Raw genomic sequence first — 27,820 nt, 5'->3', positions numbered from 1 at the left:
ACCTTGACCTTGATGGGCAGCGCCCCAAACATAGCCCCATGAAAGGTCTCTATTAACTCTTCCTATATACCACATTTGGTTGCAATATGTCTATCTTAACTAAAGTTATTCAGTACCAACCACTTTTCTATTTTAAGTAACAGTGACCTTAACCTTCATCCTAGGAGCCCCAAACACAATAAACCCTTCCTTTATACAAAGTTTGGTCACCATATGTCAAACATAGATCAAATTATTTGATAACATAATTATGTGAGTTTGACCCTGCCATCATGCATGTCCACACCAACAATGGCGTCATTTAAGGGCCATAATTTGTTTTTATGTTTAATATGGATGTTTAATATGGAGATATGTAACCTAATTGTGTGATAGCCGCGAACAACTCTGTTAAGTATTACAACTGTGTGAAGTATTAAGCCAATTGAATGAAAGGTATATGGGTAATTAGTGAAAATTCAAACTTGCCCTTAAACTTAAACGGGACACAATGTGCCCTTAAACTTTAACCTAATCAATCAGGGGCCATAATTTGTATTAAAGATAATATGGAAATATGAAACCTAATTGTGTGATGATCCTATACAACTGTTTGAAGTATTAGGTGAATTAAATGAAGGGTATTGGAGTTGAGAGTGAAAATGCCAACTTGCCCTAAAACAGTAACCAGACATCGAGTCAAGCTTCCTTATTCTTTAAATAGACGAGCTAAACAACAATCTATTAACGCAATTAGTTTATACTGATTTTTTTATCTCAATTTTGACTAAAGCTTATAAAGCACCCATGAGTCTGATTCCTGGAAAGTAAATCCAGTATTGGTGTCCATTTTGGAGTAGTTATGAGAAGGATCCCCCAGTGGAGGTAAAACCCACAACCTCTTGGGTGAGACAAACACCTGTACCACTTGATTACTGTCAGGCCTATTCCATTTAAACATATAACCCCCCGGAGGGAAGGCACTTTTAAATTATGCCACCCCCCTACTGAAGCAAATTTACCCTTGTGGGGTCCAAATAAGCGGAAAAAAACACCTACCTATAATCTATTTAAATAATTGCCATCCCCCCCAGGGTTATATGTTTTACTGGAATAGCCCTCACCTACTCAAAACACGTCATACATATATTAATACATTTACCAGTTTTATTAACATACATCTACTGTATTTTTCTTGAACACAACAAAAATACAGAAATAGAACAACAGTCAATATTTTGCTTTAATAGGGATATAATCTATTTAACTAAGAAATTTTTTCCCAAAATACATGTTCATTGTATTACAGCGCTTTGATAATTTTTCTAAATAAAACAATTCTCTTGAGATATCAAACTTGTTATTACCAAAAGCATTATGAATGGTTACCAAAGCAAGTCTGTTGTTGACTGTTTAGTAAAATAAAAAAGGGACATAACTCAACAATCATTAAAGCAGGAGTTATGGGCCTTGCTACAAGTTTGAATTTTGTTACTGGCAACATTTGTACTAAGTTTCATGTGAATACCATTTATTGTTTTAAATGGTTGGGCCATGATTAAAGTGTTTGCATGAAGATGCTCAAGCTACCAACACTAACATGTCAACGACACAACATGTCACAATATGTTGACTTTTTATCTTAAAAAAACAAACAATTAAAAGCGGAGATCAAAAACAAAATATGTACATGCAGTTTCATTCTAAATCACAGCTACATTTCTGACATTGATAGAATGCTTTAAAGTAGAAACTTTTAATATATAAACAATCTATAAAATATTTAAAAAAAACAGCTTAAAGGCAGCCAAGCACAAATGTTTGTATAAAACTTATAAAATACAAATTAGTGATACACTTCTTGTACCATATATTTATAACATAATCAGTGCTCAAGCTTTAAGAAAATTGCAAAATAAAGCAACAAAAATGGAACACATTTTTTTCAAAATCTCCATTCAGAATGCCCGTTTCATTTTTAGAATGGACATCCTGCATGAACTGTATGTACTAGAACCAAATCATTTTGATCTAAGCCAGCAATTTAACACACTCATTTCTTAACTTGTTCTATAGGTTGAATTTGGCCAATTTTGAATATTTTTTTTTGTATTTTTGTGATACTTCTTTTTATCATATCTTTATTAATATTTTTTTTAATAAAATGAAGTTGACTGCCTTTAATAACGAACAACAACAGCAACAATCTAGTGAACATAATAATCAAGTTCCAAGTGTAAGCAATCAGATGTACAATACAGAGAAATTGGCTGCCTGGTGACCCAGTATTATTTTGTATCATAAGAAAGAGTTTGATATGTAGAAAACAAGAGGCCCATGAAGACCTATGCATGGCTTTTAGGGGCCATTTTGATCCAGACCATGTATGTATGTATGGGTAATATACAACATACTGATAGATCACTTTGAACATATTGTGTTTGTGTAAGCTAAAAATGCAGGTGTTTAAGGACACTGTTTAGAAAACATTGGGTAATAAATAAATAAATGAAGAAATCGTCAAGATTCAATCAACACAGTTTAACAATGAAAAGGGAGAAAACAAAAAACACTCTCTGAGTACAGATTGTCTCTCTTAGACTGTAATTTCCACCTCTTAACAACACAAAGGAGTTATAAAAAGCTACAACAGTTTTACTGCACTCTCTGATCTTTGGCCAAGTATATCTAAAAATATCTAAAATTAAATCGCAACAAATAATACTAAGAAGTATTTTGAATTTGAAATATTGTAAAATAGGGAATTCCATTTTAAAAACACACACTGTGCTAACTTGAATCAATTTTCCATGAAGTGTCAACAATAATGAAGATAAAGTAACACAAAATCAAACAATAAAAACTCATGACAAATTAATTGACACATGATAACAAATTGACAAAGGTTTTTCAGCACTGTCCCTGTAACTAGAATGTGACAAACTCCTTAACGAGCTGATGGTTCCCTGCTACGGGCCAGACTTCAAATATGTCCTGCAAATTTTTCAAGTCCCATGCTGCCAGGTGACGTAGTTCCATTACCACGGAAATCAGGCTATTAAGGTCAAAGGGGTCCGGGCGCTTGTTGGTCAGATACTTCAAACATTTACATAGTTTGCTCTGAATGGCCTCAACTTTGTCACGATCCTTCAGATTTATTCGATCTGAAATTGAATAGCACATACTAAAATTAAAGAACTTGTGAGAAAAGTTATTTTTGGAAAGTTATGCCACAATTATTTAATTAATTTGGCATTGCCCGATGGACTCACAAAAATACCAGCGACTTGAATGTTTGAGGTTTTCATTTACATTTATCTCAACTTTATGGCACTTACAGTACATTTAGTCTTAGGTCTACACCACCTTCAGTACATCCACTCTGAGCTCTACACCACCTACAGCACATCCACTCTGAGCTCTACACCACCTACAGCACATCCACTCTGAGCTCTACACCACCTTCAGCACATCCACTCTGAGCTCTACACCACCTACAGTACATCCACTCTGAGCTCTACACCACCTACAGTACATCCACTCTGAGCTCTACACCACCTACAGCACATCCACTCTGAGCTCTACACCACCTACAGCACATCCACTCTGAGCTCTACACCACCTACAGTACATCCACTCTGAGCTCTACACCACCTACAGCACATCCACTCTGAGCTCTACACCACCTACAGCACATCCACTCTGAGCTCTACACCACCTACAGCACATCCACTCTGAGCTCTACACCACCTACAGCCCATCCACTCTGTGCTTCACACCACCTACAGTACATCCACTCTGAGCTCTACACCACCTACAGTACATCCACTCTGAGCTCTACACCACCTACAGTACATCCACTCTGAGCTCTACACCACCTACAGTACATCCACTCTGAGCTCTACACCACCTACAGTACATCCACTCTGAGCTCTACACCACCTACAGTACATCCACTCTGAGCTCTACACCACCTACTGTATATCCACTCTGAGCTCTACACCACCTACAGTACATCCACTCTGAGCTCAACACCACCTACAGCACATCCACTCTGAGCTCTACACCACCTACAGCACATCCACTCTGAGCTCTACACCACCTTCAGCACATCCACTCTGAGCTCTACACCACCTACAGCACATCCATTCTGAGCTCTACACCACCTATAGCACATCCACTCTGAGCTCTACACCACCTACAGCACATCTGATCTCTACACCACCTACAGCACATCCACTCTGAGCTCTACACCACCTACAGCACATCCACTCTGAGCTCTACACCACCTACAGCACATCCACTCTGAGCTCTACACCACCTACAGTACATCCACTCTGAGCTCTACACCACCTACAGCACATCCACTCTGAGCTCTACACCATCTGCAGTACATCCACTCTGAGCTCTACACCACCTACAGTACATCCACTCTGAGCTCTACACCACCTACTGCACATCCACTCTGAGCTCTACACCACCTACAGTACATCCACTCTGAGCTCTACACCACCTACAGTACATCCACTCTGAGCTCTACACCACCTACAGCACATCCACTCTGAGCTCTACACCACCTACAGTACATCCACTCTGAGCTCTACACCACCTACAGCACATCCACTCTGAGCTCTACACCACCTACAGTACATCCACTCTGAGCTCTACACCACCTACAGTACATCCACTCTGAGCTCTACACCACCTACAGTACATCAACTCTGAGTTCTACACCACCTACAGTACATTCACTCTGAGCTCTTCATTACTTTTACACACCCTCTTCAATTATTTTCAAACACTCTTCATTCACTCCACACACTCTTTACTACCTGGATAAGTTATGACAAGGGCCCTGGCGACACATGTCTCCTCCACAGTCAACTGCAAGGCGTTTACACGTGAGGCTGCCTCCATTTTTTGCTGCAAACAAATAACAGCTCTTAACATAAATAAACTTAAATAAAAATTTAATATTTATTTACTTAAGTTATAAGTCCTTGTTTAAGTATCTCACTGGTCATATGTTAAACTAATTTCATACTTTTGAAATACTTTCGTTTCATTGACTTAATTTAAAATACATGCTTATATATAACAAGGGGCAATAACTCTGTGATAAGATGCAATAGAGTTATGGTTCTTGTACTCTGCATATCCTCTTGTTGTGCTTAACCATTGTATGTAGGTCTAATTAAATTCCATCCAGTAGTTTTCAAGTTATGCTATGGACAGGAAAAATTGCACAGGACCGACCAACCAATCACAAGGTGACCAATATGGCGCCTCAAAACTTTGTTTATTGGGAGTATAAAATGCCTATGTTTGACCTTGCCCAAGAGGCGTGAAAGCCTTAATGCCATCGGCAAAACACTTTCCCATGCTGCTATACAGTTCTGTGAAGCTTGAAATTAAGTTGCAACTGAGATATGATAGAGTAACTGAGAGACGGATGGGTGGACTGTGAAACCACTATTAAAACATACATAATTATACAATGCATACCTCCCTTCAGGGGCATAAAAAGCTATTTATTATACAAGGTCCCAATAACACAACAGCATACATTTTTTGTGGGCTTCATACCTTACAGTAGTTGGGTGGCAAAACCTTCATTATTTCTTCAACGTGGTATTCCTTGTCCCATGGTAGTGTGGCAACATTCAATGAAGACAGGATGCACTTCTGGCCGCCAAACTTTAACATGTCATGCTCAAATCTTGATGCTGAAATGGACAGGTCAAGTAAGAAACTTCTTGATGTAGTCAAGAAGATATTTCGTTGTCCTATAACAGTGTGGCAACATTCAGAGAGGACAGCACGCACTTTGGGTCCTTAAACATGTCATGCTCAAATAGTAACACAGAAAATGTACGGTTGACTACTGGTACTTTGCAGCACAAAACATCAACACCCAGGGCTTCCTTTGATGGATTTTTTAAGTTCATAGATCAGCGTGTGTTTACCACGTGATAAATTGCGTCATAAATGCTACGTCAGAGGGCAAAATTTTGCTTCGAATGAAGACTTTTAACAAAGATAACTTCACTATTTCTTCACCATTTTACATGAAACAGTCTTTGCCGCTTACGGGGCCCCGCATTCATTCATTTACCAGAGTTTGATTGAGAGTTTTGTTTTTTAAAACACTTCGACAAACCTTTTCACAAAACGGCTGTCTGACGGAGCACTGTCAAAACATTATTTTGGAAACAGGTTTGTCGAAGTGTTTAATGAAGCTCATCACCTTATCAAACTCCGGTAATAAAACGAAAGCGTGGCTCTTTAAGCGGCATAGACTGCCCTTTGTTTCATTAAAAATAGAATAGTAAAAGAAAAGTTATCTTTGTTTTAAGTCTTTATTTTAAGCAAAATGTTTCCTTCCGATGTAGCATATATGACGTAATTTATCACATGGTATACACACACTGTAGATGTCTCCCTAGAAATGGGCTTTAAGTAACACCCTTACTCAAAATCAATACAAACACATTTATGACTAACATAAATTTTGAGTGATAACCCTTAAACTACTAACTAAACAATGCACTTTAGGAAAATGTGAATTAATTACTAATTTTAAATTTAAAATGATTATCTTACTTTTAAGAAGCAGTGCTTGATCATTGATGTCAAGGTCGTTGAAGCCTGGGATTCCGCGGGAAAACTTGACCATGTTGTTGATGGTCGTTTCAAAATACTTAAGACATTCAATCACCAACTGCTGCCGATTATCGATATCTATTCCTGTTTGGTTGTAGAATGACATATATTCCTCTGTTGAGATCTTCATCTGTCCAAACATACTTAACTTGGCGTTGTACTGCTCCTGTGAACAAAATTATAAGGGATTTTTTCCATTATTATTCTTTAAAAGAGCTCACACATAATTAGAAAACTTGTCAGCATTTTGCTTCAATATATGAATTTAAATGCCACATATTTGACATGGAACAAATAACTTTGTATTATTCATAACCTAAAGCATTATTTGGTAAAATTTAATAAAAACTGTTTACCCCTTAAAATACCAGTCCATAAATACATTCCCCAATCCTTAATTGGGATTTGTTTGTGTGTTTGGGCAGGTTGCCTTGGGAACAGCATTGATACCATTATCTACCTTCTATATATCGTTAATGAAATACCTATATGGCATTGTGAAAGCTAACTTTTAAAAGTAGTTCCAATAGTCACTACACTGGTGATGGGGCATGTAGGCCATGGCAAAATGAATGTGACCTTTAAACTATAGAAGACTTAGGCAATCTAAACAGCTCGGAAAGTGCTCCAGTCATTGCCTACAGAAAACAAGAGCATCAAGGAGCAATCACCCACGGTTCCAACATGTATACCAAGTTTCATTTAATTTTCATGAATGTTTTTTTCAGTTATAGCCATGGGTAAAGTGTTTTCCACAGCGGCTATAATGTCAAGACTTTAACCTTTTTGTTTCTTCAAAATAACCAATGAGTAAAAATTCTCAATAATAATGACACCCAGACTGTGAAAATAGTTAAAAAAAATCCGTACGCAAAATGTGAGGGTTAAAATTCTAATCTATTAAAACTATTGTGTATTGCTTTTAATAATGACAAGGTAAGATCTGATATAGTATATTACTTTAAATTCTCACCAGGTAAGATCTAATAAGTAATAGTGTGTATTGCTTTTGATACTCACAAGGTAAGATTTAATTAAGAAATATTACACACCACTGAGGGTCATATGACATAAGGACTGGCCTGTCAGCCCCCGAAGCTGTATATGGACCAAGCGTTAGCCGAGAGCAGCCAAGAACATGATATGGACCGCTGACGTCATAAAAACTTTTATTAAAATACATTGATATACGGACAGATCAACTTTATATAAACAAAGAAGGGACACATTTATGTAAAGTACACTATTATTATGTATTGCTTTTAATACTCACAAGGTAAGCTTTATGTCTCTGCTTGATTTCGGAGCATGTCAACATCTCAAACTTGGTTATCTGTGAAATCGCAAGTTCCGTTAATTTCTTAATAATTCCTTCCATTTCATCCACACTGAAATCATTATCATAAAAATCCTGGTACATCTCAAAACCCTTCCCGAATTCAAGTTCATGCTCTAGGGCATCTTCATTTCTAGGAAAAAAGTTCTGCAGATAAACATCATCAAAAAGATCACACTCGTAGGTATTCGAATCACAAGTCATTCCACAGTTTTGTTTCAGGGTAAAATTCCCATCACACGTAACTTCACCCTCTTCATGAAGACTCTGATCCCCATTTACCTGTTTTTCATCCTGCTCCCACATTGAAGGGACCGATTGTTCTTTTTGGGCATAGCTTTGTTCCGCAAAAGCGTGTATTTTGTCAGAAGTGGGAGCAGAGAGAGGGGATACAAGCAAACTGTCCATTGTTGAGGGTTCGCTCTGGCTCTGTGGGGAGAAGCTTGATTGAGAAAAGCCGCTGTCAGGGAAACTTACGGATGGTGAAGGCATCGCAACACTGCCTGGCGAACTGTCTGACGGAGGTGACATTAGGAGACTTTCAATTGGAGAGGCATCAGATTGACTTTGACTTGATGTGTAAGCCGGACCAGAGATTTGTACAGTGTTGCCATTAGTTGTCATGGAAACGGAGGGAGGTGACATTAAAAGGTTCTCAATTGGTGATAATTCAACTGCTCCCAAATTTTCTGGTGATTTCATTAGATAATCTACTGAGTCGAGAGTGTTACTCTCCCCCATCCCAGAAAATGGTGAATTAAGAGTGACATTAAATGTCTGTGGCATGAGTGAGTCAGGGATGCTCGTGGACGATGAAAACTGAAACTGTGACGTCCCATGATCTGAATTGGATATGGACATAGAAACAGCCTGTAGGTCAAACGGCTCCATAAAAAGTTTTTCCATTGGTGTTGTTTCAGAGTCATCTTTTGGAGTTGCTGGTGTCATATCAGTCTGATTTTTAAGAAGTGAGTGGAATATGATGTTTGTCATGGATCTGTAGAGCATACCAGTCTCTGGATCATTGCCGTCCGACCGTCGCAACTTCTTAACGCTCCGCGCTGGCACAGGTTTAGGGTCCTTTAAGGTCAAATTGTCAATGTCACTTGCTACTTCTTCAGGCGAGCTCACCGATTGCCCTAGGATAGAAAATATAGTATTATTTAAGCAAGGATTTCATTCACAGTGGAAGATGTATGTAACAAATATATGTCAATATTCATAATAGTCCAAATAAACAGGAGAAACATGAATAATTTAACAAAATTGGTCACATTTATTTGTAAAACTTAAATTCCATTAATTAGATATGTCCCATGTCGAGAGCACCTGTACTTTTTGTGAAGGTTACCATGACCTTGACCTTTTAATCCCATAATCAATCACTTATTTATGTGGCCGAACAAAGTAATCTTTATGTGTCAGCCATTTTTCGCTGGAGTCCCAATAATAAATCCAAATGATTATTGAGTCACAAGTTGCATGGCATCTCAATGACGCCTTGATTTTGCATTTAAATAATTAATTCAGGAATCATTAATTCTTGCATAAAAAAGTTTTTCAAGACCTCTTTAGTTAAGTTAATACTAATTTCTTTAAACATGATTGTGACCAAAGCTGATAATTTACAAGTCCAACAGAAACAGATTTACATTTTTCAATAGATACTTTGAGTGTATATATATATATTTTAAAATCTTTGTCTATGTATTACTTTATTACCTGTGACATTGTTGCTTTTATGATCTAATAAACGGACTGTTATACTTTAGCAGTTCCAAAAAGAAAAAAACATTTTTTTTGAGGCAATGAGAAAGTACCTCTAGTAGGGATCAAACCCATGGTATCTTTGATGAGAGACAAATGCATATAACATAATACCACTTAACCGCGTTCACCCTGAAATGACTATTAAAGGTGACTTTTTATCTCTTTGATCAATATTACTTACTAGTAACCATGAACAAGTGTGAGCCTGACCTCTTGTTTACCTTTCCAAGTTTCACTATATATAAGAACTAGGGATTGTATTTCCTGGTAAACATGTATAGCCTTACCCCCTCCCCCCACACCTTTCTCCATCAACAGCCTATCTTATAACACCCGTAATTCACCTGTGAAAAATGGAGCACCAAAACTCTTGAAGCTCTCACTGATTTGTTACTAGTGACTGTATTTCCTGGTAAACATGTATAGCCTTAACCCATTTCTCCATCAAAACCTTATTCAATCACTCCCATACCAGTAATTCGCCTGTACTAAATGGTGAGCCAGAACTTTGGAAAATACACTGTTAAACATGTGCATCCCCCTTCTGCTTCCTCCATCCACACCTTTCCTACTTTCTCCCATAATTAAACTGAGTTATATGGAGACCCAGTCCCTTACCTGTGCTTTATGGAGGGCCGGAACTCTTTGAGCTCTCACTGTTCAGTCTTTTATCTGTGCTAAATGGAGACCCAGAACTCTTTGAGCTCTCACTGTTCAGTCCCTCACCTGTGCTATATGGAGACCCAGAACTCTTTGAGCTCCCACTGTGAGTCTCTAACCTGTGCTATATGGAGACCCAGAACTCTTTGAACTCCCACTGTTCAGTCCCTCACCTGTGCTATATGATGACCCAGAACTCTTTGAGTTCTCACTGTTCAGTCCCTCACCTGTGCTATATGGAGACCCAGAACTCTTTGAGCTCTCACTGTTCAGTCCCTCACCTGTGCTATATGGAGACCCAGAACTCTTTGAGCTCCCACTGTGAGTCTCTAACCTGTGCTATTTGGAGGGCCGGAACTCTTTGAGCTCTCACTGTTCAGTCTTTTATCTGTGCTATATATGATGACCCAGAACTCTTTGAGTTCTCACTGTTCAGTCCCTCACCTGTGCTATATGGAGACCCAGAACTCTTTGAGCTCCCACTGTGAGTCTCTAACCTGTGCTATATGGAGACCCAGAACTCTTTGAGCTCCCACTGTTCAGTCCCTCACCTGTGCTATATGATGACCCAGAACTCTTTGAGTTCTCACTGTTCAGTCCCTCACCTGTGCTATATGGAGACCCAGAACTCTTTGAGCTCTCACTGTTCAGTCCCTCACCTGTGCTATATGGAGACCCAGAACTCTTTGAGCTCCCACTGTGAGTCTCTAACCTGTGCTATTTGGAGAGCAGGAAGTCTTTGAGCTCCCACTGTGAGTCTCTAACCTGTGCTATTTGGAGAGCAGGAAGTCTTTGAGCTCCCACTGTGAGTCTCTAACCTGTGCTATTTGGAGAGCAGGAAGTCTTTGAGCTCTCACTGTGAGTCTCTAACCTGTGCTATTTGGAGAGCAGGAAGTCTTTGAGCTCTCACTGTGAGTCTCTAACCTGTGCTATATGGAGACCCAGAACTCTTTGATCTCTCACTTTTCAGTCCCTCACCTGTGCTATATGGAGACCCAGAACTCTTTGAGCTCTCACTGTTCAGTTCCTCACCTGTGCTATATGGAGACCCAGAACTCTTTGAGCTCTCACTTTTCAGTCCCTCACCTGTGCTATATGGAGACCCAGAACTCTTTGAGCTTTCACTGTTCAGTCTCCCACCTGTGCTATATGGTGACCCAGAACTCTGAGCTCTCAATGTTCAGTCCCTCACCTGTGCTATATGGAGACCCAGAACTCTTTGAGCTCCCACTGTTAAGACCCTAACCTGTGCTATATGGAGACCCAGATCTCTTTGCGCTCCCACTGTTCAGTCCCTCACCTGTGCTATATGGAGACCCAGAACTCTTTGAGCTCTCACTGTTCAGTCCCTCACCTGTGCTATATGGAGACCCAGAACTCTTTGAGCTCTCACTGTTCAGTCCCTCACCTGTGCTATATGGAGACCCAGAACTCTTTGAGCTCTCACTGTTCAGTCTCTCACCTGTGCAATATGGAGACCCAGAACTATTTGAGCTTTCACTGTTCAGTCCCTCACCTGTGTTATATGGAGACCTAGATCTCTTTGAGCTTTCACTGTTCAGTCTCTCACCTGTGCAATATGGAGACCCAGAACTCTTTGAGCTCTCACTGTTCAGTCCCTCACCTGTGCTATATGGAGACCCAGAACTCTTTGAGCTCCCATTGTTCAGTCTCTCACCTGTGCTATATGAAGACCCAGAACTCTTTGAGCTCCCACTGTTCAGTCCCTCACCTGTGCTATATGGAGACCCAGAACTCTTTGAGCTTTCACTGTTCAGTCCCTCACCTGTGTTATATGGAGACCTAGATCTCTTTGAGCTTTCACTTTTCAGTCTCTCACCTGTGCTATGTGGAGACCCAGAACTCTTTGAGCTCTCACTGTTCAGTCCCTCACCTGTACTATATGAAGACCCAGAACTCTTTGAGCTCTCACTGTTCAGTCCCTCACCTGTGCTATATGGAGACCCAGAACTCTTTGAGCTCCAACTGTTCAGTCCCTCACCTGTGTTATATGGAGACCCAGAACTCTTTGAGCTTTCACTGTTCAGTCTCTCACCTGTGCTATGTGGAGACCCAGAACTCTTTGAGCTCTCACTGTTCAGTCCCTCACCTGTGCTATATGGAGACCTAGATCTCTTTGAGCTTTCACTGTTCAGTCTCTCACCTGTGCTATGTGGAGACCCAGAACTCTTTGAGCTCTCACTGTTCAGTCCCTCACCTGTGCTTTATGGAGACCTAGATCTCTTTGAGCTTTCACTGTTCAGTCCCTCACCTGTGCTATATGGAGACCCAGAACTCTTTGAGCTACCACTGTTCAGTCCCTCACCTGTGCTATATGGAGACCTAGATCTCTTTGAGCTTTCACTGTTCAGTCCCTCACCTGTGCTATATGGAGACCCAGAACTCTTTGAGCTTTCACTGTTCAGTCCCTCACCTGTGCTATATGGAGACCCAGAACTCTTTGAGCTCTCACTGTTCAGTCCCTCACCTGTGCTATATGGATACCCAGAACTCTTTGAGCTCTCACTGTTCAGTCACTCACCTGTGCTATATGGAGACCCAGAACTCTTTGAGCTTTCACTGTTCAGTCTTTCCTTTCTCTGTTCATGAGTCTTGACTTCCTGATCGTTCTGTCGCTTTCTGCCAATTGTGTACCGCCCGATCTTTATGGCTGAAAATATTGCAAAAAATAGAAAATCCTATCATCATGATAACAGTTTTTTTGTGAGGAATTGTTAGCTGAGGGTTCATGAATTACACATTCACGGTTTCTGGTAATGTTGAGGGGACAAATATAATGATTAATACTCAACTTTGAGGATGTCAGGGATTGACAGTAACTAGGAAATTAGGGTCCAAGATATTGGCAGTAAGGAGAAAATGGGGGATCCTTGACAGATAATTTAGGGGAAACTCCTGAGATAACAAATCCTTCATTTTATTAGCTGATTGATCAATCAAGGATTTAAGCAACACATTTTCCCAAGCTGAGGTGCAAAAATCTTTCAAAATTGAAAGAGAAAAAAACAGGTGACCAAAAATCTTGCTTATTGTAAGAAATATGGAATTGCGTGTAAATTTCAAGTGACACTCTTATTCAAAATCAATAAACACACATGTATAACAACAATAAATTTAGAGTGATATACCTTTAACTACTTAATAATTATGCATTATGGAAAATATTAATTACTGATAACAAGATTGTAACTGAATGCTAAAAGATTTACTGTGATCTACTATCGTGTCATGAGGTAGAAATACCATGTTTTCTGCACCTTTCTTTCAAATTAAACTTATAGGTATCCCTCATGAGAACCATTGTTTTCGACATTTATTCAGCCTTTTTGGTAAATTAAAACAATTGTATTGATTGTGGTAAATCTTATTTGAGAGTAAGAGTGCATCTTTAAGTATTAAACTTTAAATTACAGCTTTATTAAAAAAAATAATATAAGAACAAATCAAGGTACAAAATTCCTGCAAAGAGTTTTATACAATTAAATGAATAACCCTTTGTAGTTGTTTTCAGACATCAAATATTTCAAAACCTTGGGTTCAGCCAAAAAAATATCCTAGACATAGATTTACACACATACCACAGGTGGTAGTTGCAGTCAGTGATTGTGAAAAAAACAACTCATTTTAATGTAAATATAATCTGAAGTTATTGAATGTCTGGTCAGAATTGAGTGAAACATAAAACATGATGTGGCCAACACTGTCGCCAAACAAGGTAATCCTGATTTGTCTGCCATCAGCTTTGCAGACAACACAAAAACCACTGACTTATAGTGCCACCTATGCTAAACAATAAAACAACTGAGAAAAAAAACTTTGCTGTCTGGATATTAATGTCTCATAGATCAGATTTCTTAGTTGATTGCACTGAGCTAGTATTCCTTTACAATAAACATTTCAATATTCATAACTTGAATCAAGTTTCATTGTGGTACATTTTAATCAGTAGAACTCTGTACCATTCCCGACCTGAAATTACTGTACATTGTTTTAACAAACAGTTGTACACTAATTATTTAAATGTATATATTGTATCTAAATATTCTCAAGTAAAAAAGTTAACAACTGAAAAAAAATAATTTAATTCCTCATTCAAAAATTACCGGAAAGACAATCCAAAAAATTTACTAACTTAAAATTTTGAAAAAATAAGAAGCAAAATTTGATAAACATTAACACTTACCATAATAGTCAGTTTTAGAAGTTGTGGAATGTTGGCGTTCTTATTAATGTTCTGATTTTTTTTAGGACATAAATACTTCTATTATTAAGATTTAATCCCCCTATCCCCTCATACTACATTTGTCATAAATACTTTTTTGTTATGATTTAAAGCTGCACTCTCACAAATTGAGAGTTTTGACCTTTTTAAAAAAAAAATGTCTCAGAATCAGCCTCTCAGTGCCTTCAATTCAGTCATATAAGATAACTCCTAATAGAACAGATCTCAATTGTATGATTAACTGTCTAAAATTTCATTTTTCTTAAATGCTATTAGCTATAAAACATCAATTTTCGAATGTAAATATAAACTAGAACTCCGCGAGTCGGATGTGTCGCCTGACGAATTATTTACTGTCGACATTATAGCTGTTAGATTGGCATTTTATTCATTTATAGAAAATGATGTTGCCATTTAACTTTCAAGTGTAGGTGGCATTTGAACCCTCAATCAGATATACCTACGGAATAAGTTTCAGGTTGAAACCTCCTATAGTTTACGAGATATGCCACGGACAAAACCTAAGCAAGAAAATTAACAAAGGGCAATAACTCTAAAAATATGGCAGCAAGAGTAACAGTTCTTGTGCACTGCACTTGCCCTCAATTAGATCTATGTACATATGAAGTTTCAAGTTGATACCACTAATAGTTTAGGAGATATACCCCGGACAAGCGAAAATGGGACGCGGACGCCGCCGCCGCCGACACCACCGCCGCCGACGACAAAAGTAACCCCTATATGTCATCTTTTCAGGCGACACAAAAACTGTGATCTGCTCTTTTGTCAACAATCTTAAAACACTGGTTTCCAGACATTAAGCAAAATTGGCTCTTTCCAAGACAAAAAAATTATTACAAGTTGTCAAAACAATAAATCTGTGTGAGTGCAGATTTAATCTCTTGAAGATTCAAATTCCCCTATTCAATCACTCATACTGTATTTGCCAATAATTTACTTGATGAACTTGAAAATTGTCAAATAAGCAAGACTGTTTGTATTATTATTTTAGCACAACGATATTTAAACCTTTTTACCATTTTTTTAAACAGAAAATGCAATTGAATTACAAATTATTATTAATAAACATCGATATTCTTACACCAAACATTAGAATGAAATAACAATTTCTTTCATTTAAACTATATATATATATTAAAACAAATATTGATTTTGTTTTCAATTTTTGCTCAGCAAATTGTGTGGAATTGGCAAAACCTTCCCTGTGAAAATCCAGGTTAAACCTATTCTTCCTACATGCTAGCTTTTGTTTTTGTTGTTTTTTAAACATTATATATTTTACAACGATTGTGAAAAAAGCTATGATAGCTTATACTTAGTCACTCTCATTTGAATGATGTTGCTCCAGAGTGTGGTCTTGTGTTGTGGGGGAAACCGGAGTGCCCCGAGAAAACCCACTTGTCAGGCTTGGCGACCACAAACCAAATTCACATGCGCCCAAGCCGGGAATCGATCCTGGGTCACCTTGGTGAGAAGCGAGTGCGCTAACCACTGCGCTAAACGAACAACCAAACTTTGTTGTTTTTTGTATAATAACTACATGATCATGTAGCTCTTTCTTCAGAGATCAGGGGCTGAATGCAATAACCAACTTAAATTTAAGAGTAGAACATAACGAGTTCTGATTTGATTGTAAAAATAGTTGACCAAACAACTGAGAAGAATCACCAAGACGTGTCTAAGGATAAGAATAGAATTTCTTCTGAATACAGCCCCAGAGGTCAAGCCATAATGCAGCCATTATAGGGCACAGACAGACCATAAGAAACTAAAGACGATCAATGAAGACAGACTGGACCAACAAATTAACTAACAGACTCGCTTGTTACCAAGGCAACCCGGTTTCGATTCCCGACTTAGGCCCATGTGAGTTGGTGTTCACCTAGCTGTACAAGTGAGGTTTCCTCAGGGTTCCTCGACTACTCAAGACCACAGACTCTTGCCAAACATGGTCCCAACAAGAGTGACTAAGCATAAATCAATATATAACTTTCTTCACATTTTTGTAAAATAAACACAAGTTTAAATTAACAGTTTATGATGGCTTGACGCTTAGATGCTGTGAATGTTCTATTGATATCATATAAACAAGCTCTATAAATCATTCTCGTCCACTAATGATTAAGCTGCTGTACATTAAACATGCATTAAGCTTGCAAACTCTTCGATGATCATATACATCATTTAGCGTAGATCCATTAAAAAGCAGATATTATAGTGATTGAAGTTAGCACAAGCCAGCAAGCCCCAATGGTAAAATGCTTTCCTGGAATAGCATTCTGGAATTCTGGAATTTATAAAGACAGACTTGTTCATTTATATTATGCCATTCAAAAGCATAGAAACCTGGCTTTCAAAAGCATTGACATCTGGCTTTCAAATGCATAGACATCTGGCTTTCAAATGCATAGACATCTGGATTTCAAATGCATAGACATCTGGCTTTCAAAAGATTAGACATTGGGCTTTCAAAAGCACAGACATCAGGCGTGTTCTACCAAACTCTTAATTTTGATGACCGAGTTTGGGCTTTCAAAAACAATGCAAGAGAATGACAACAGTAATTACACCTACCATCCTTTGACATGCCGAGTTTAATACAACGCTCGTAGCGACATTTCGGACAGGAGAACTTTCTGGCGATGTCAGTTCCAAGCCGTTTCTCTTCCGGTGGACATGTACACTGGTAGTCCTGATTCTCACGTTTTAATGTTCGTCTGAAGAATGCCTAAAACCAAAAGAAAACAGATAAGGAGACTATTTAGGGATCAACTGACTCTGTTAGAATTTCAGTTTGTTATTATCAGTGCTGCTATTTACACAGCAGTCAAAATTCAATTGCTTTCATAAGTTAAGGTCCCCGTGTTGCTAAGTAAGAGTGGCCATTATGTCAGGTCGAAACTGTTTGAGATGACGCCACCATAATAAGGTCACGACTTAGTGTTTCTCATGTGATTTTAAAATTAACACAAAATAAGGCCATTTCTCAAAAGTTTCTCAGAGAGGAACATGCTTTGAATGGTCACTGCAAAATCAACTAAATAATGTGAAAAAACAACAACTGGAGGACAACAGGTAGACACTGACCTTGCATGCCTCACACGTGTTAACGCCATAGTGAAGGCCCCGGGGTGAGGTGTCATCTCCACAGACACGACATGGTGGCAGCTTCGAGGCTGAAATACACACACATATTTTTGAGTCCTAACATCATAAATATTTTTTACATATATTCTTTTGTCATTAAATGTTGTGTCCAGTTTGAAATATATTTTTCTGACATTTTTTGTGGTGTTTTTAATAACAGTAGACTGGTGTAGGCTCTATCATAATTCAGAGAGTACGATACTTATAAATATTTTTATTTCATGTCTAAAATAGTTTGGGGTTTTTTGCTTTGTGCATATCATATATATATATTATCGCTCTATTGACTGTTAGTTTCATGAACCACTTTTTGCAAATAAACTGAGCAAAACTTTCTTGTCAATCAGTAGCATAGTGCTCATTAACATTGCCATTATCATGCACCAATGACAATGTCATGATATACTCCCTTTACAAGAACAGGCAGACTTTTTAAGGGTTTGAAGTCACATTTGATGTCACCGTGTGGTGTTGTCATTCACAGCTGTGCAAGTTGTGGACTGTTAATCATATTGTTAGCAATTGCATACCCTTACATCTCAGACTTTTGTTCAAGTGCATGGCTGTTCAAATTTAGCCTGTTATCTTGTGATACATCATACATATACAGTTTTTATACACCCATTCAGACGATCTTTTGATGTTCCCACAAATTGTTCAACAGACAGTTGCAGATATGGGAGGGCTTTGCACTGCTACTATTCAATGGTTCAAAACATAAAAAATGCTCAATCCATTTTCAAACATTAGTATTATATACAAGGCGTTATTTATGTGTTACTTGTAAATGAATAACTCTAATCAATCTGAAATGTTGTCAATAATCATGTCTTTGTGTATTACGATGTCCAATGCTTTCAAATCATAAACTGTATAAATATATTTATGTTTTGCCCAGGGCTTCTAAAATCTACACTTTGCCAGTGGACCAATTTTGACCACAGCGGACATATTTCAGTATTGAAACAGAAATGGCTAAAAAAAGGTTTGTTCATTTATTTATATTTCGTTACCATTTATTTTATGGAGGAAACAATAAGTATATTTCCAGTGTTAGAACTGGAGATTGGTCACCAGGAAAACCCACTGTCTTCCCCACTATTTGCCAACCATGAAGGGAATCCTCAATAAATATCACAACTCAGTGATGTCTGGCCAATGGATTTGGGATGGACAAAGTTTGTGACATCCATCCATACCAGGCGCGTAGCGTGGCATACTCGTTTACTCGTTCGAGTAAACTTTTGAATTGAAGGTAAAAAAAATAAATCACTTTTAAATGCGAAAAAGACAATAAAAATATTTCGAATGGATGTAGGGGGGTCTAACATAGATGAACTCTTACTTACTGTAAGTATTAAACAGATACAATATACTAGTGTTCCAACTCTTATATTAAAATACGCCAATTATTTAGTTGCCCAGTAGAGCTAGCGCTGTGTCAATATTGTTTATGACCGGTAACCCAGCTCGAGTATCTATTATGTTTAACGTGTTACTTCCCTTATCGTCTACATCGCCGTTTTCCTATGGTCGTTTCGTCTACAGTAAACATGACGTTCGATCCTTTGTATCCAGATGTTTTTGAAGAAAAAAAGAACGCAGACAATAACTTTAAATTAAAGATATTGACATCGAAGTGGGATATGGCGCACAGATATGCCTTTCCATCCAGGTAAACATACTAGATATACATTCATTGAATCGTTAAATTCAATGTTTTTTGTAGATAATATTTCAAGATATTCAAAGATGATTTTTTGCTTTAAAATATATCAGTGATATTTTACTTAACCTGTACAATACAAATAAATAAGTAGCAATGCATATTATTATGTTATATTGAGCACATATATCCAAACACCTTGCAATTATTGCTATATATGAAAAAATAATGAAATAATATCCCTTATCATGAACCTTTAACAATTCTTTTTCTTTTATTATTTTGTTGAGTTCAAAAAAACTGCTGAAAATTCATTTTTCACTTGCTTATAGTTACATATGATATTATTTATTCTTAGATATCAAGCAGGGTGCTTTCGAAAACTGAACCATAAGTGGTTGACAGAAAATAGTTGGCTTCGGTATTTTGTATCCAAAGACAAAACATGTACAATACATTTGTAGACCATCTCATTACAGAATTGAGGGATTGTCTTCTTGTTCCACATGGGCGTTTTAGGGCGCAGTACCTCATTCCAAACCAGGTTGGTGAGCTGGAAAATGAGACGGTGCAGCAAATCTTTACCGAATTTGAGGCTGATATCAACAGCTACAATGATCAATTCTGCAACGAAGTTCGACGTTGGAAAACTAGATGGACAGCAGTAACGCCGGAAGATGTCCCCGACTCACTTGAAACAGCTGTAAAAAGAGCCCCGTTGGAAGAATGTGCCTGTCAGTTTTACTGGCTATGCCAGTTTCTACGGCAACAGCAGAAAGGTCGATGAAGCGCGTTAAAACGTATCTGAGAAACACCATGAAAACAGAACGGCTCTCTGGGTTAGGTTTGATGAACATTTACAGAGAAAGGGAGATCAGTCCCGAGAGAGTGGTCGACATCTTTGCTAGACACAAGAACAGAAGACTAGCTCTTATAATTTGTGTTTAAACATTGAAAAAGAACAATATATCAATTCTTAACTTAAAATCATTATATAACGTCTGTAGTCATTTATACTTACCAAACTATGACGACTGATAGTTATACATTTGAAGTAGATCATGACTTTGAACCTTCATATATTAGATCGTATGAAAAGTGTTTTATTAAAAGTCTGGCAAGTCATATATGATCTCCTTCATTTTATTTTGAAAAACTAGACAAAAAGTCAACATAAAAACAATACAGTTGATATCAATTTAAGCCCCTAAACCCCTAATTTTTCGTTTTTCTTAAAAAAAAATCAGGGGGAGGACCCCCGGACCCCCCGCAAACAAATACCATATTTCGAGTAAACTCAATTCTGCTCACGTTACGCCCCTGCATACCAACATCAAACACTCGCTCCTTTCATAACAAAGTTTTGCTCATTTTTTATTTGATGATTATGTTGTTTATATTTGATTTTTATTTATGAAATTTCAATACTTCATTTTTATTTAATATTGAAATATTATTCAACAGATTTTAACAATTTATAACATATTTTGTCATATCGCTTTTAATAGTATCAAACAAGAGCTGTCACAGTATGTGACGAATGCCCCCAAATGTGACATTGACCTATGAACAAGGTCAGTACATGAAAAGTTAAAGATCAAACAAATACATATGGCAAATTATTTTAAATTGCCTCTGAACATAAAAAAATACCACCGATACTTGACAACCTACATTCTTATGTCCTTATATTCAGCATTCCATTGTGAATAAACAGTTACACTAAGTGTATCTTTCACCTTAGAGGTAGGGACATGGGTCTTGCACGCGACACGATGTCTTGGTTTGTCGAACACATGTGGCAAGTTATTTTAAAATCTGTCCATACAAGAAAAAGTTACAGCCCGGACATAAAAACCAATACTCTGTATCCTTATATGCAGCACTCCATTGTGAATAAACATCTAAGTGTGACCTTGACCTTAGGGGTAGGGACACGGGTCTTGCACGCCAAATGTCGCCTTGGTATTTCGTACACATGTGGCAAGTTATTTTAAATTCTGTCCATACAAGGGAAAGTTACAGCCCGGACACGACAACCTATACTCTTTGTCCTTATATGCAGCATTCCATTGTGAATAAACACCTAAGTGTGACCTTGACCTAAGAGGTAGGGACACAGGTCTTGCATGCGACACGTCATCTTGGTATGTCGAACACATGTGGCAAGTAATTTTAAAATCTGTCTATACAAGGGAAAGTTACAGCCCGGACACAACAACCTATACTCTATGTCCTTATATGCAGTATTCAATTGTGAATAAACACTAAGTGTGACCTTGACCTAAGAGGTAGGGACACGGGTCTTGCACACGACACGTCGTCTTGGTATGCCGAACACATGTGGCAAGTTATTTTAAAATCTGTCTATACAAGGGAAAGTTACAGCCCGGACACGGCAACCTATACTCTATGTCCTTATATGCAGCATTCCATTGTGAATAAACACTAAGTGTGACCTTGACCTTAGAGGTAGGGACATGGGTCTTGCACGCGACACGTCGTCTTGGGTCCATACAAGGGAAAGTTACAGCCCGGACACGAGTTATTGAGCCGGACACACGGACGGACGGACAGAGGGACGGTGCGATTTTAATATGCCCATCTTCAGGGCCTTAAAAAATCACAATATTAAATGAGTTTATGAGTTTTCAGAATATTCAAAGACAATGTAATGACTAATGAGTTTTCTGACAATCATGTTAAATAACTTTTGACCTGATTATTTTGTGAAATTTTGAATGTTTTAACACATACCTGTCCATGACTTAGATTTCCATGCATCTGTTTGCCCTGTGTCAGACTCATTCATCATTTTAAATCCAACAAGTTTAATCCCATTGGACGATTCATCCGATCCTGCCACCACACCAGATCCTGACTTCTGCCTTTTCTCCATTTCTATTGGCTCCTTTGTTTTCTGAATATTTCCAGCATTCTGATTGGCAGCTTTAACTGATCCACCTGACTTTGGTTTATCAGACAAAGTTTTACTTCCCACATAAATAGCTGTTGTAAATACAGGCTTTTTCTCATTTTGTGTTGTCCCTTGAAAATTCACTGACACTGCAGATGGGGTCAAGGTTTTCCTGTTCCGCAATGCATCTTGCACATCTGGATTTAGCTTTGGAGGCATCTTGGAGTAAGTGGCAATAGATGGTTGCTCTTTAGAGGCAAGTACTGTCCTGATAGTTTTATTAGACATTTTGCCTTATATGTTTCAACGTGTCATCTAAGATTCTGAAATTCACAAAAATTTGCCACTGTGAATTAACATTTAAATCACACATATACATAAATTTTGTTTCACATGTTTTTGTGAATTATTAAAAATGATACCTTAAGTTAACTTAATTGACTATTGATTATATAGTCAAAGTGTTACACATGTAGATGAATGCCCGAACTATAAATAGCAAGTATCCCATGATCATGAGCATTTTATTTAAAAAAAATTAGCTTAATAATTGGTACTCAATAACACTAACAGTGCCACATGTAAAAAATGAAGCACAAGACTAAATATAGCAATTATATCATTTCACAAGTTAAAGGATGGGCAGGATACTGCAGAGTTAAATGGTTGTGTTATGTTTTGAGGGATCGGTCAAAATATTGAACAAGATGCCATATTTTACACATGCCGCCACAATATAATAACATTATATTATTAATTACATAACATTTTAATACTAGCTGTGGTCTACATTTTTATTACGTGAGAGAATGACAAAAATATGAAAAACTGGTTTTAAATCAATTTCTAATAATATCCAACCTTGGCGTCTATGATTCTGCTCAGTCTTTCATGCTTTGACTTATGTTATAAATCAAATGCTAAACAAAGTCACGGGTAACTGCCCTTTGAAAACCAACATGATACTGTAGAACCATAAAAACATACACCAGATTTTTAAATTTATTAAAACTTAAAGGTAAAAATTACTTTTTTTAAACAGTTATTAAAAGATAAATATTGGTCTGACACAAGCATTAACAGAAAGTGTGATTGAATATTAGCCACAGAGTTGTCGAATTTTACTACAGTATGGATTTGTCTAAGAGGACCTGGCGTTACTATAAGTGAAGATGATCTACAAAACTATAATATACACATTTACCTGTTTCCATTTTAAAAATCCATATGTATCAAAAGAAAATGTCGGAAACAGCATTCTACGCACTAATATTACTATTAAATCAGCATTGATACTTATTATGACTGAACTCTGAGTTAAGTGCAGTTGTGTCAGACGACTCTAGACAAGAGCAAAACTGCAGCTAGTGTGGTGGGGAATGTTTAAAGAAGCTTTGGTTTGGCATTCATCTGTTCATGACAATTGACATTTCATATTTATCAAAACGACAGCGTGCAAAATACCGTAAGCATGTTCTTATACAATAGTTAAAAATACTTTATTCAACTATTGCAAAATTCAGATCTGTCACCTATTAGTGTTGGCGTTGTTCTAATTTAGAAGTGAAACTCTGCATTACCGTGCATTTTTGTTGACAATCTAGAACTACATCCGCCTTACTGGTTTCATACTTCGAGGCCAACTGCGGGAACCAATATCCCCCATTTTGGATATGTAGCAGTTACTTCCCTTACTCAATACAAAATTAAGTATACTGTATATATATATATATATATATATATATATATATATATATATATATATATATATATATATATATATATATATATATATATATATATATATATGTGTGTGTGTGTGTGTGTGTGTGTGTGAAAAATAAAGAACGAGTTTTTCTTCAAAAGTGTCCTCTTACAGACGTAAGAAGCCGTTTCGCTAAGACGAACACCAATTTTGTCCGAGGCGAAGCCTAACTGTATCTGACTTATACGACGATAAGTGTACTGCATAAATTAAATTTCAATGTCAAATTTTGTTCTTATTCTATATATTATGCGTTTCTTTGTGTATGTTGTATGCAAATGTGAATACCCTTCTTTGCCTATGCTGTATGCATTACTCTATTTCTCTGTTGTATGCATTTATACTGCGCCACTTTTCAATAGCTCTGCTGGGGGTACTGTATGGTCGTATAAACGATACTATACCATTTTCATTTTTATGAGTGTGTTTTAGTTATATGAATATTATGAGATCATCATAAATTGGAATAACTGTTTATTTTTGAAGCTTTTATCTGTCTTTCGGTTGGCGAGTCGGCACGACGAATTCGATCTCGAAAACTGAAATTTCAACTACCTATTATATATCATTATATTTCAATATTTTTCTCTAAAATTGGTTTGGTAAAGTATTTGTATATTATTAATAAAAAAAACAATAAAATAAGTGCATTAGAAGGCGTCTTTCGGTAACTTTCATGCGTACTTCGGTAATTTTATCCGTCTTTCGGTAAATAAGCGTATTTCGGTAAGTCCAGCTAGTATCCGTACCACTCCTAGTCAAATTGGCAACGTACGTATCTTTGGGCATATTTTTTTTACATCAAATATGTATGTATGTATGTATGTATGTATGTATGTATGTATGTATGTATGTATGTATGTATGTATGTATGTATGTATGTATGTATGTATGTATGTATGTATGTATGTATGTATGTATGTATGTATGTATGTATGTATGTATGTATGTATAACTGTATTTCTTTAGACCTTGCGGTCAAGGATAACCCGTGAAAGTGAAAGCACTTATTTCCAACGGGGTACTTTGTTTTTGCTGAAGGGACAGCACGCTGAAGAGACAGTGGTGGGATACGAGGAAGTCCGGGTGCGAAACCCTAGCTCTTTTTCGAAGAGACCCCTTGCTTCTTTTACGTGCTCGGTGTAAGCACCGATACACGGGGTGCAACTTTCCGGGGTTAAACCAGTACTGAGTACACCACTTTTCCAAGCACTACCCTTTAAATGCCGAGCGCCAGGCAAGGGAGCTACTTGTACCAATTTTTAACGTCTTTTGGTATGACGCGGCCAGGGATCGAATCCACGACCTCCCGCTCCGTAGGCGGACTCTTAACCACTAGGCCACGGAGACGGTCATAAATAAACTACCACCATGGTGGCAACAGGTCAACGTTACAAGTGAATACTTGCAGAACTTAACGTAAGAAAAGGTTATTGACTATTGCCACGTACGTATTCGGGCATTCACCCCCACGCCAATGCTACATTAGCTGTAGATAAAAGTACCGATGAAAATCTAAATTATTTGGCAAAATGTCTATTGACTGATAGTTTCTTGTACAAATTTATGAAAATATATGCAAAATGTAGTAAGGTCTGCATTTAAAATATTTCATCGTTCAGACCACCACGTTTTTAAAGTGCAAATGTTGAAACTGTTCAAGTGCTCGCCCTTTCACTGGGACCAATAACAAATCCTGCTCCAAGCCTGTCAGAGGAATATCGTCACAGCTGACAAGTCTCATCACCCAGCAACAACCATTATTTACTTGGTTTAGGGTTAAAAAGTGGTCTAGTGGTATAGGTACGACGTTGGTTTAGGGTTAAAAAGTGGTCTAGTGGTATAGGTAACGGCGTCACATCCAAGAGAATGTGGGTTCGACCCCAAAGTTAAGGCCTGTGATCTGAAACGCGATATTCGATAGTACGATGAAAAAACGCGAAATCACCGGCGCGTGGTGAAATTACGATAATTAAAACGCGACAGTACGATGATGATAATGCGACAGTACGATGATGAAAACGCGACAGTACGATGATGATAATGCGACATAAAGATAACAAAAAAGCCGCGTAATTATTAGCGTACTATCGCCTTCCGATGCGTATGCTCATAGAAGAATTTCCCCTCCATGTGACAACATATGGATAATATCTGCAAACCAATGATATAAGATTGCTGACAAAAAATCAGATCGTAGATTTTCATATTTCCGTTCGAAAATTAATGTTTTATGGTTTAAACCGTTACTAACGGTTTAAGAAAAATACATCAAACATCAATTTTTAAACTTAAATATAAAAATCTAATCTAAAGATTTAATTTTCCGCAGCAGTCTTATATAACTGGTTTCCATGGAATTATGCAAAAATTGGCTCGTTCCAAGACAAACAATAATAAAAGTTGTCAAAATGTTCAATCTGTGAGAGTGAAGCTTTAAGACATATGTAATGACAATCTGAGCCACACGCTGCAGCACGAAGACAGAGTCCGAGGACCAGAACATTGCCAAGGTGACTGTATCGACCATAAGCAGACTCTGAGATGATGCATCGTTTTACCGATCTTAGAATTTCTTTGACAGCACACTGGACACATTGGATGTTGGATAACCTACTGCGCCAATGGGACGGAAAATGGCAAAGCGGTATGCCGTCGGCGTCGACGCATCACATAAGTACCCTGTCACAACGAAATACTTGTACCGCTTGCAGTATTAAGAGGCCATCGACCTGGTGATGACGGGTATTTGTGAACGGTTCGACTAGCCATGCTTCCGGCTATTTCGTCGCCTTAAGCAATTCTCAGCCAAGGCGTTTCTGGTCCCTCCGATGACTTAGACTGCATCCTGGACATGTATAAGGGCAATTGAAAACGCGAGGCTCTGACCACCCAACTCCAGACAATGAAGACCATGGTCAATGACAAGCATACGAAGGAAACAGTGACACACCGATCGTTTGTTGGCTTGAGCCAGAAGATGACGCCACTGATCAGCCTAAATGTGACACTGTTGCGACTGGTTGTTGTGACTGGTTCTCGGCGCTACGTCACATGAGATCAACGATGTGACAGTTCAGCTCATGGTATTAATTATCCATCGATCTCGAGAGACCACATGACGACCTAGATCTAGACGCTGTTGCTTTTGAGGAAAGAATGCCGTGCAGCCACCTGTGTTTAAGTTCTAAATCATCATGTGCTATTCTAGTGAGCTGTATTTATTTTATGTTTATTATGTGCTATTTATATTAGGCTTAAATTAGAACAGTATATATTATATACTAATTAAATGCACATAAATAATGACTTTTTCCTAATGTTATCAATAAATGAATAAAAATGAAATCGAAATCCCTTTAAACCTCCGAAAAATATTGTTCTTTTTTGTATTACCTCTCTGCGTTGAGGCCACTCAGCTGCGGGACAGCCTTCCAAAGAAATTAGGTGGCCTCAAAACTTCCGAGAATTTAGAAGGTTAATCCGCACTCCGACAGGTCCTGTAAATGCTCAATGTGCAACTAAAACTTAAAATAGAGATTTATTAGGTGTCTCACAGATGATTTGTTCGTTCTTTGTCTTAATGTAGCGGAAAAGGAGTTTTGTATTCAGTATGATGGTTTACACCCACTGTAAAATATGGGGTATTCAAA

At 37.7% G+C, this 27,820-nt stretch overlaps 1 protein-coding gene across 2 annotated transcripts; it reads right to left on the bottom strand.

The window, feature by feature from the left end:
* Positions 1-336: 336 nt before the first annotated feature.
* LOC128205835 (nuclear hormone receptor HR96-like) lies at positions 337-24,034 on the bottom strand. Of its 2 annotated transcripts, none has more exons than XM_052907838.1 (10): positions 23,983-24,034; positions 22,243-22,725; positions 17,760-17,848; positions 17,247-17,400; positions 12,951-13,079; positions 7,916-9,117; positions 6,583-6,808; positions 5,566-5,705; positions 4,812-4,902; positions 337-3,143 (listed from the first exon to the last, which is right to left on the bottom strand). In XM_052907838.1, exons 2-10 carry the CDS (start codon positions 22,688-22,690, stop codon positions 2,908-2,910), a joined length of 2,715 nt encoding a protein of 904 aa, XP_052763798.1. In that variant the 5' UTR covers positions 22,691-22,725; positions 23,983-24,034; the 3' UTR covers positions 337-2,907. The 2 variants fall into 2 exon arrangements, with proteins under 2 accessions (XP_052763798.1, XP_052763799.1); XM_052907839.1 differs by having other exon boundaries at positions 23,935-24,001.
* Positions 24,035-27,820: the final 3,786 nt, after the last annotated feature.

The sequence above is a fragment of the Mya arenaria genome, chromosome 10 (genome assembly GCF_026914265.1).
Source record: "Mya arenaria isolate MELC-2E11 chromosome 10, ASM2691426v1".
Taxonomy (NCBI): domain Eukaryota; kingdom Metazoa; phylum Mollusca; class Bivalvia; order Myida; family Myidae; genus Mya; species Mya arenaria.
This window is presented reverse-complemented; position numbering and strand designations above follow the sequence as displayed.

Coding starts and splice junctions, on each gene's coding strand:
- LOC128205835 (XM_052907838.1), bottom strand. CDS start 22,690: ATGTCTAATAAAACTATCAGGACAGTACTTGCCTCTAAAGAGCAACCA. Junction 5,706..6,582: donor TCAAGCACTGCTTCTTAAAA/GTAAGATAATCA, acceptor TGTCCATTTCAG/CATCAAGATTTGAGCATGAC. Junction 3,144..4,811: donor CCTTGTCATAACTTATCCAG/GTAGTAAAGAGT, acceptor ATTCAATTTCAG/ATCGAATAAATCTGAAGGAT.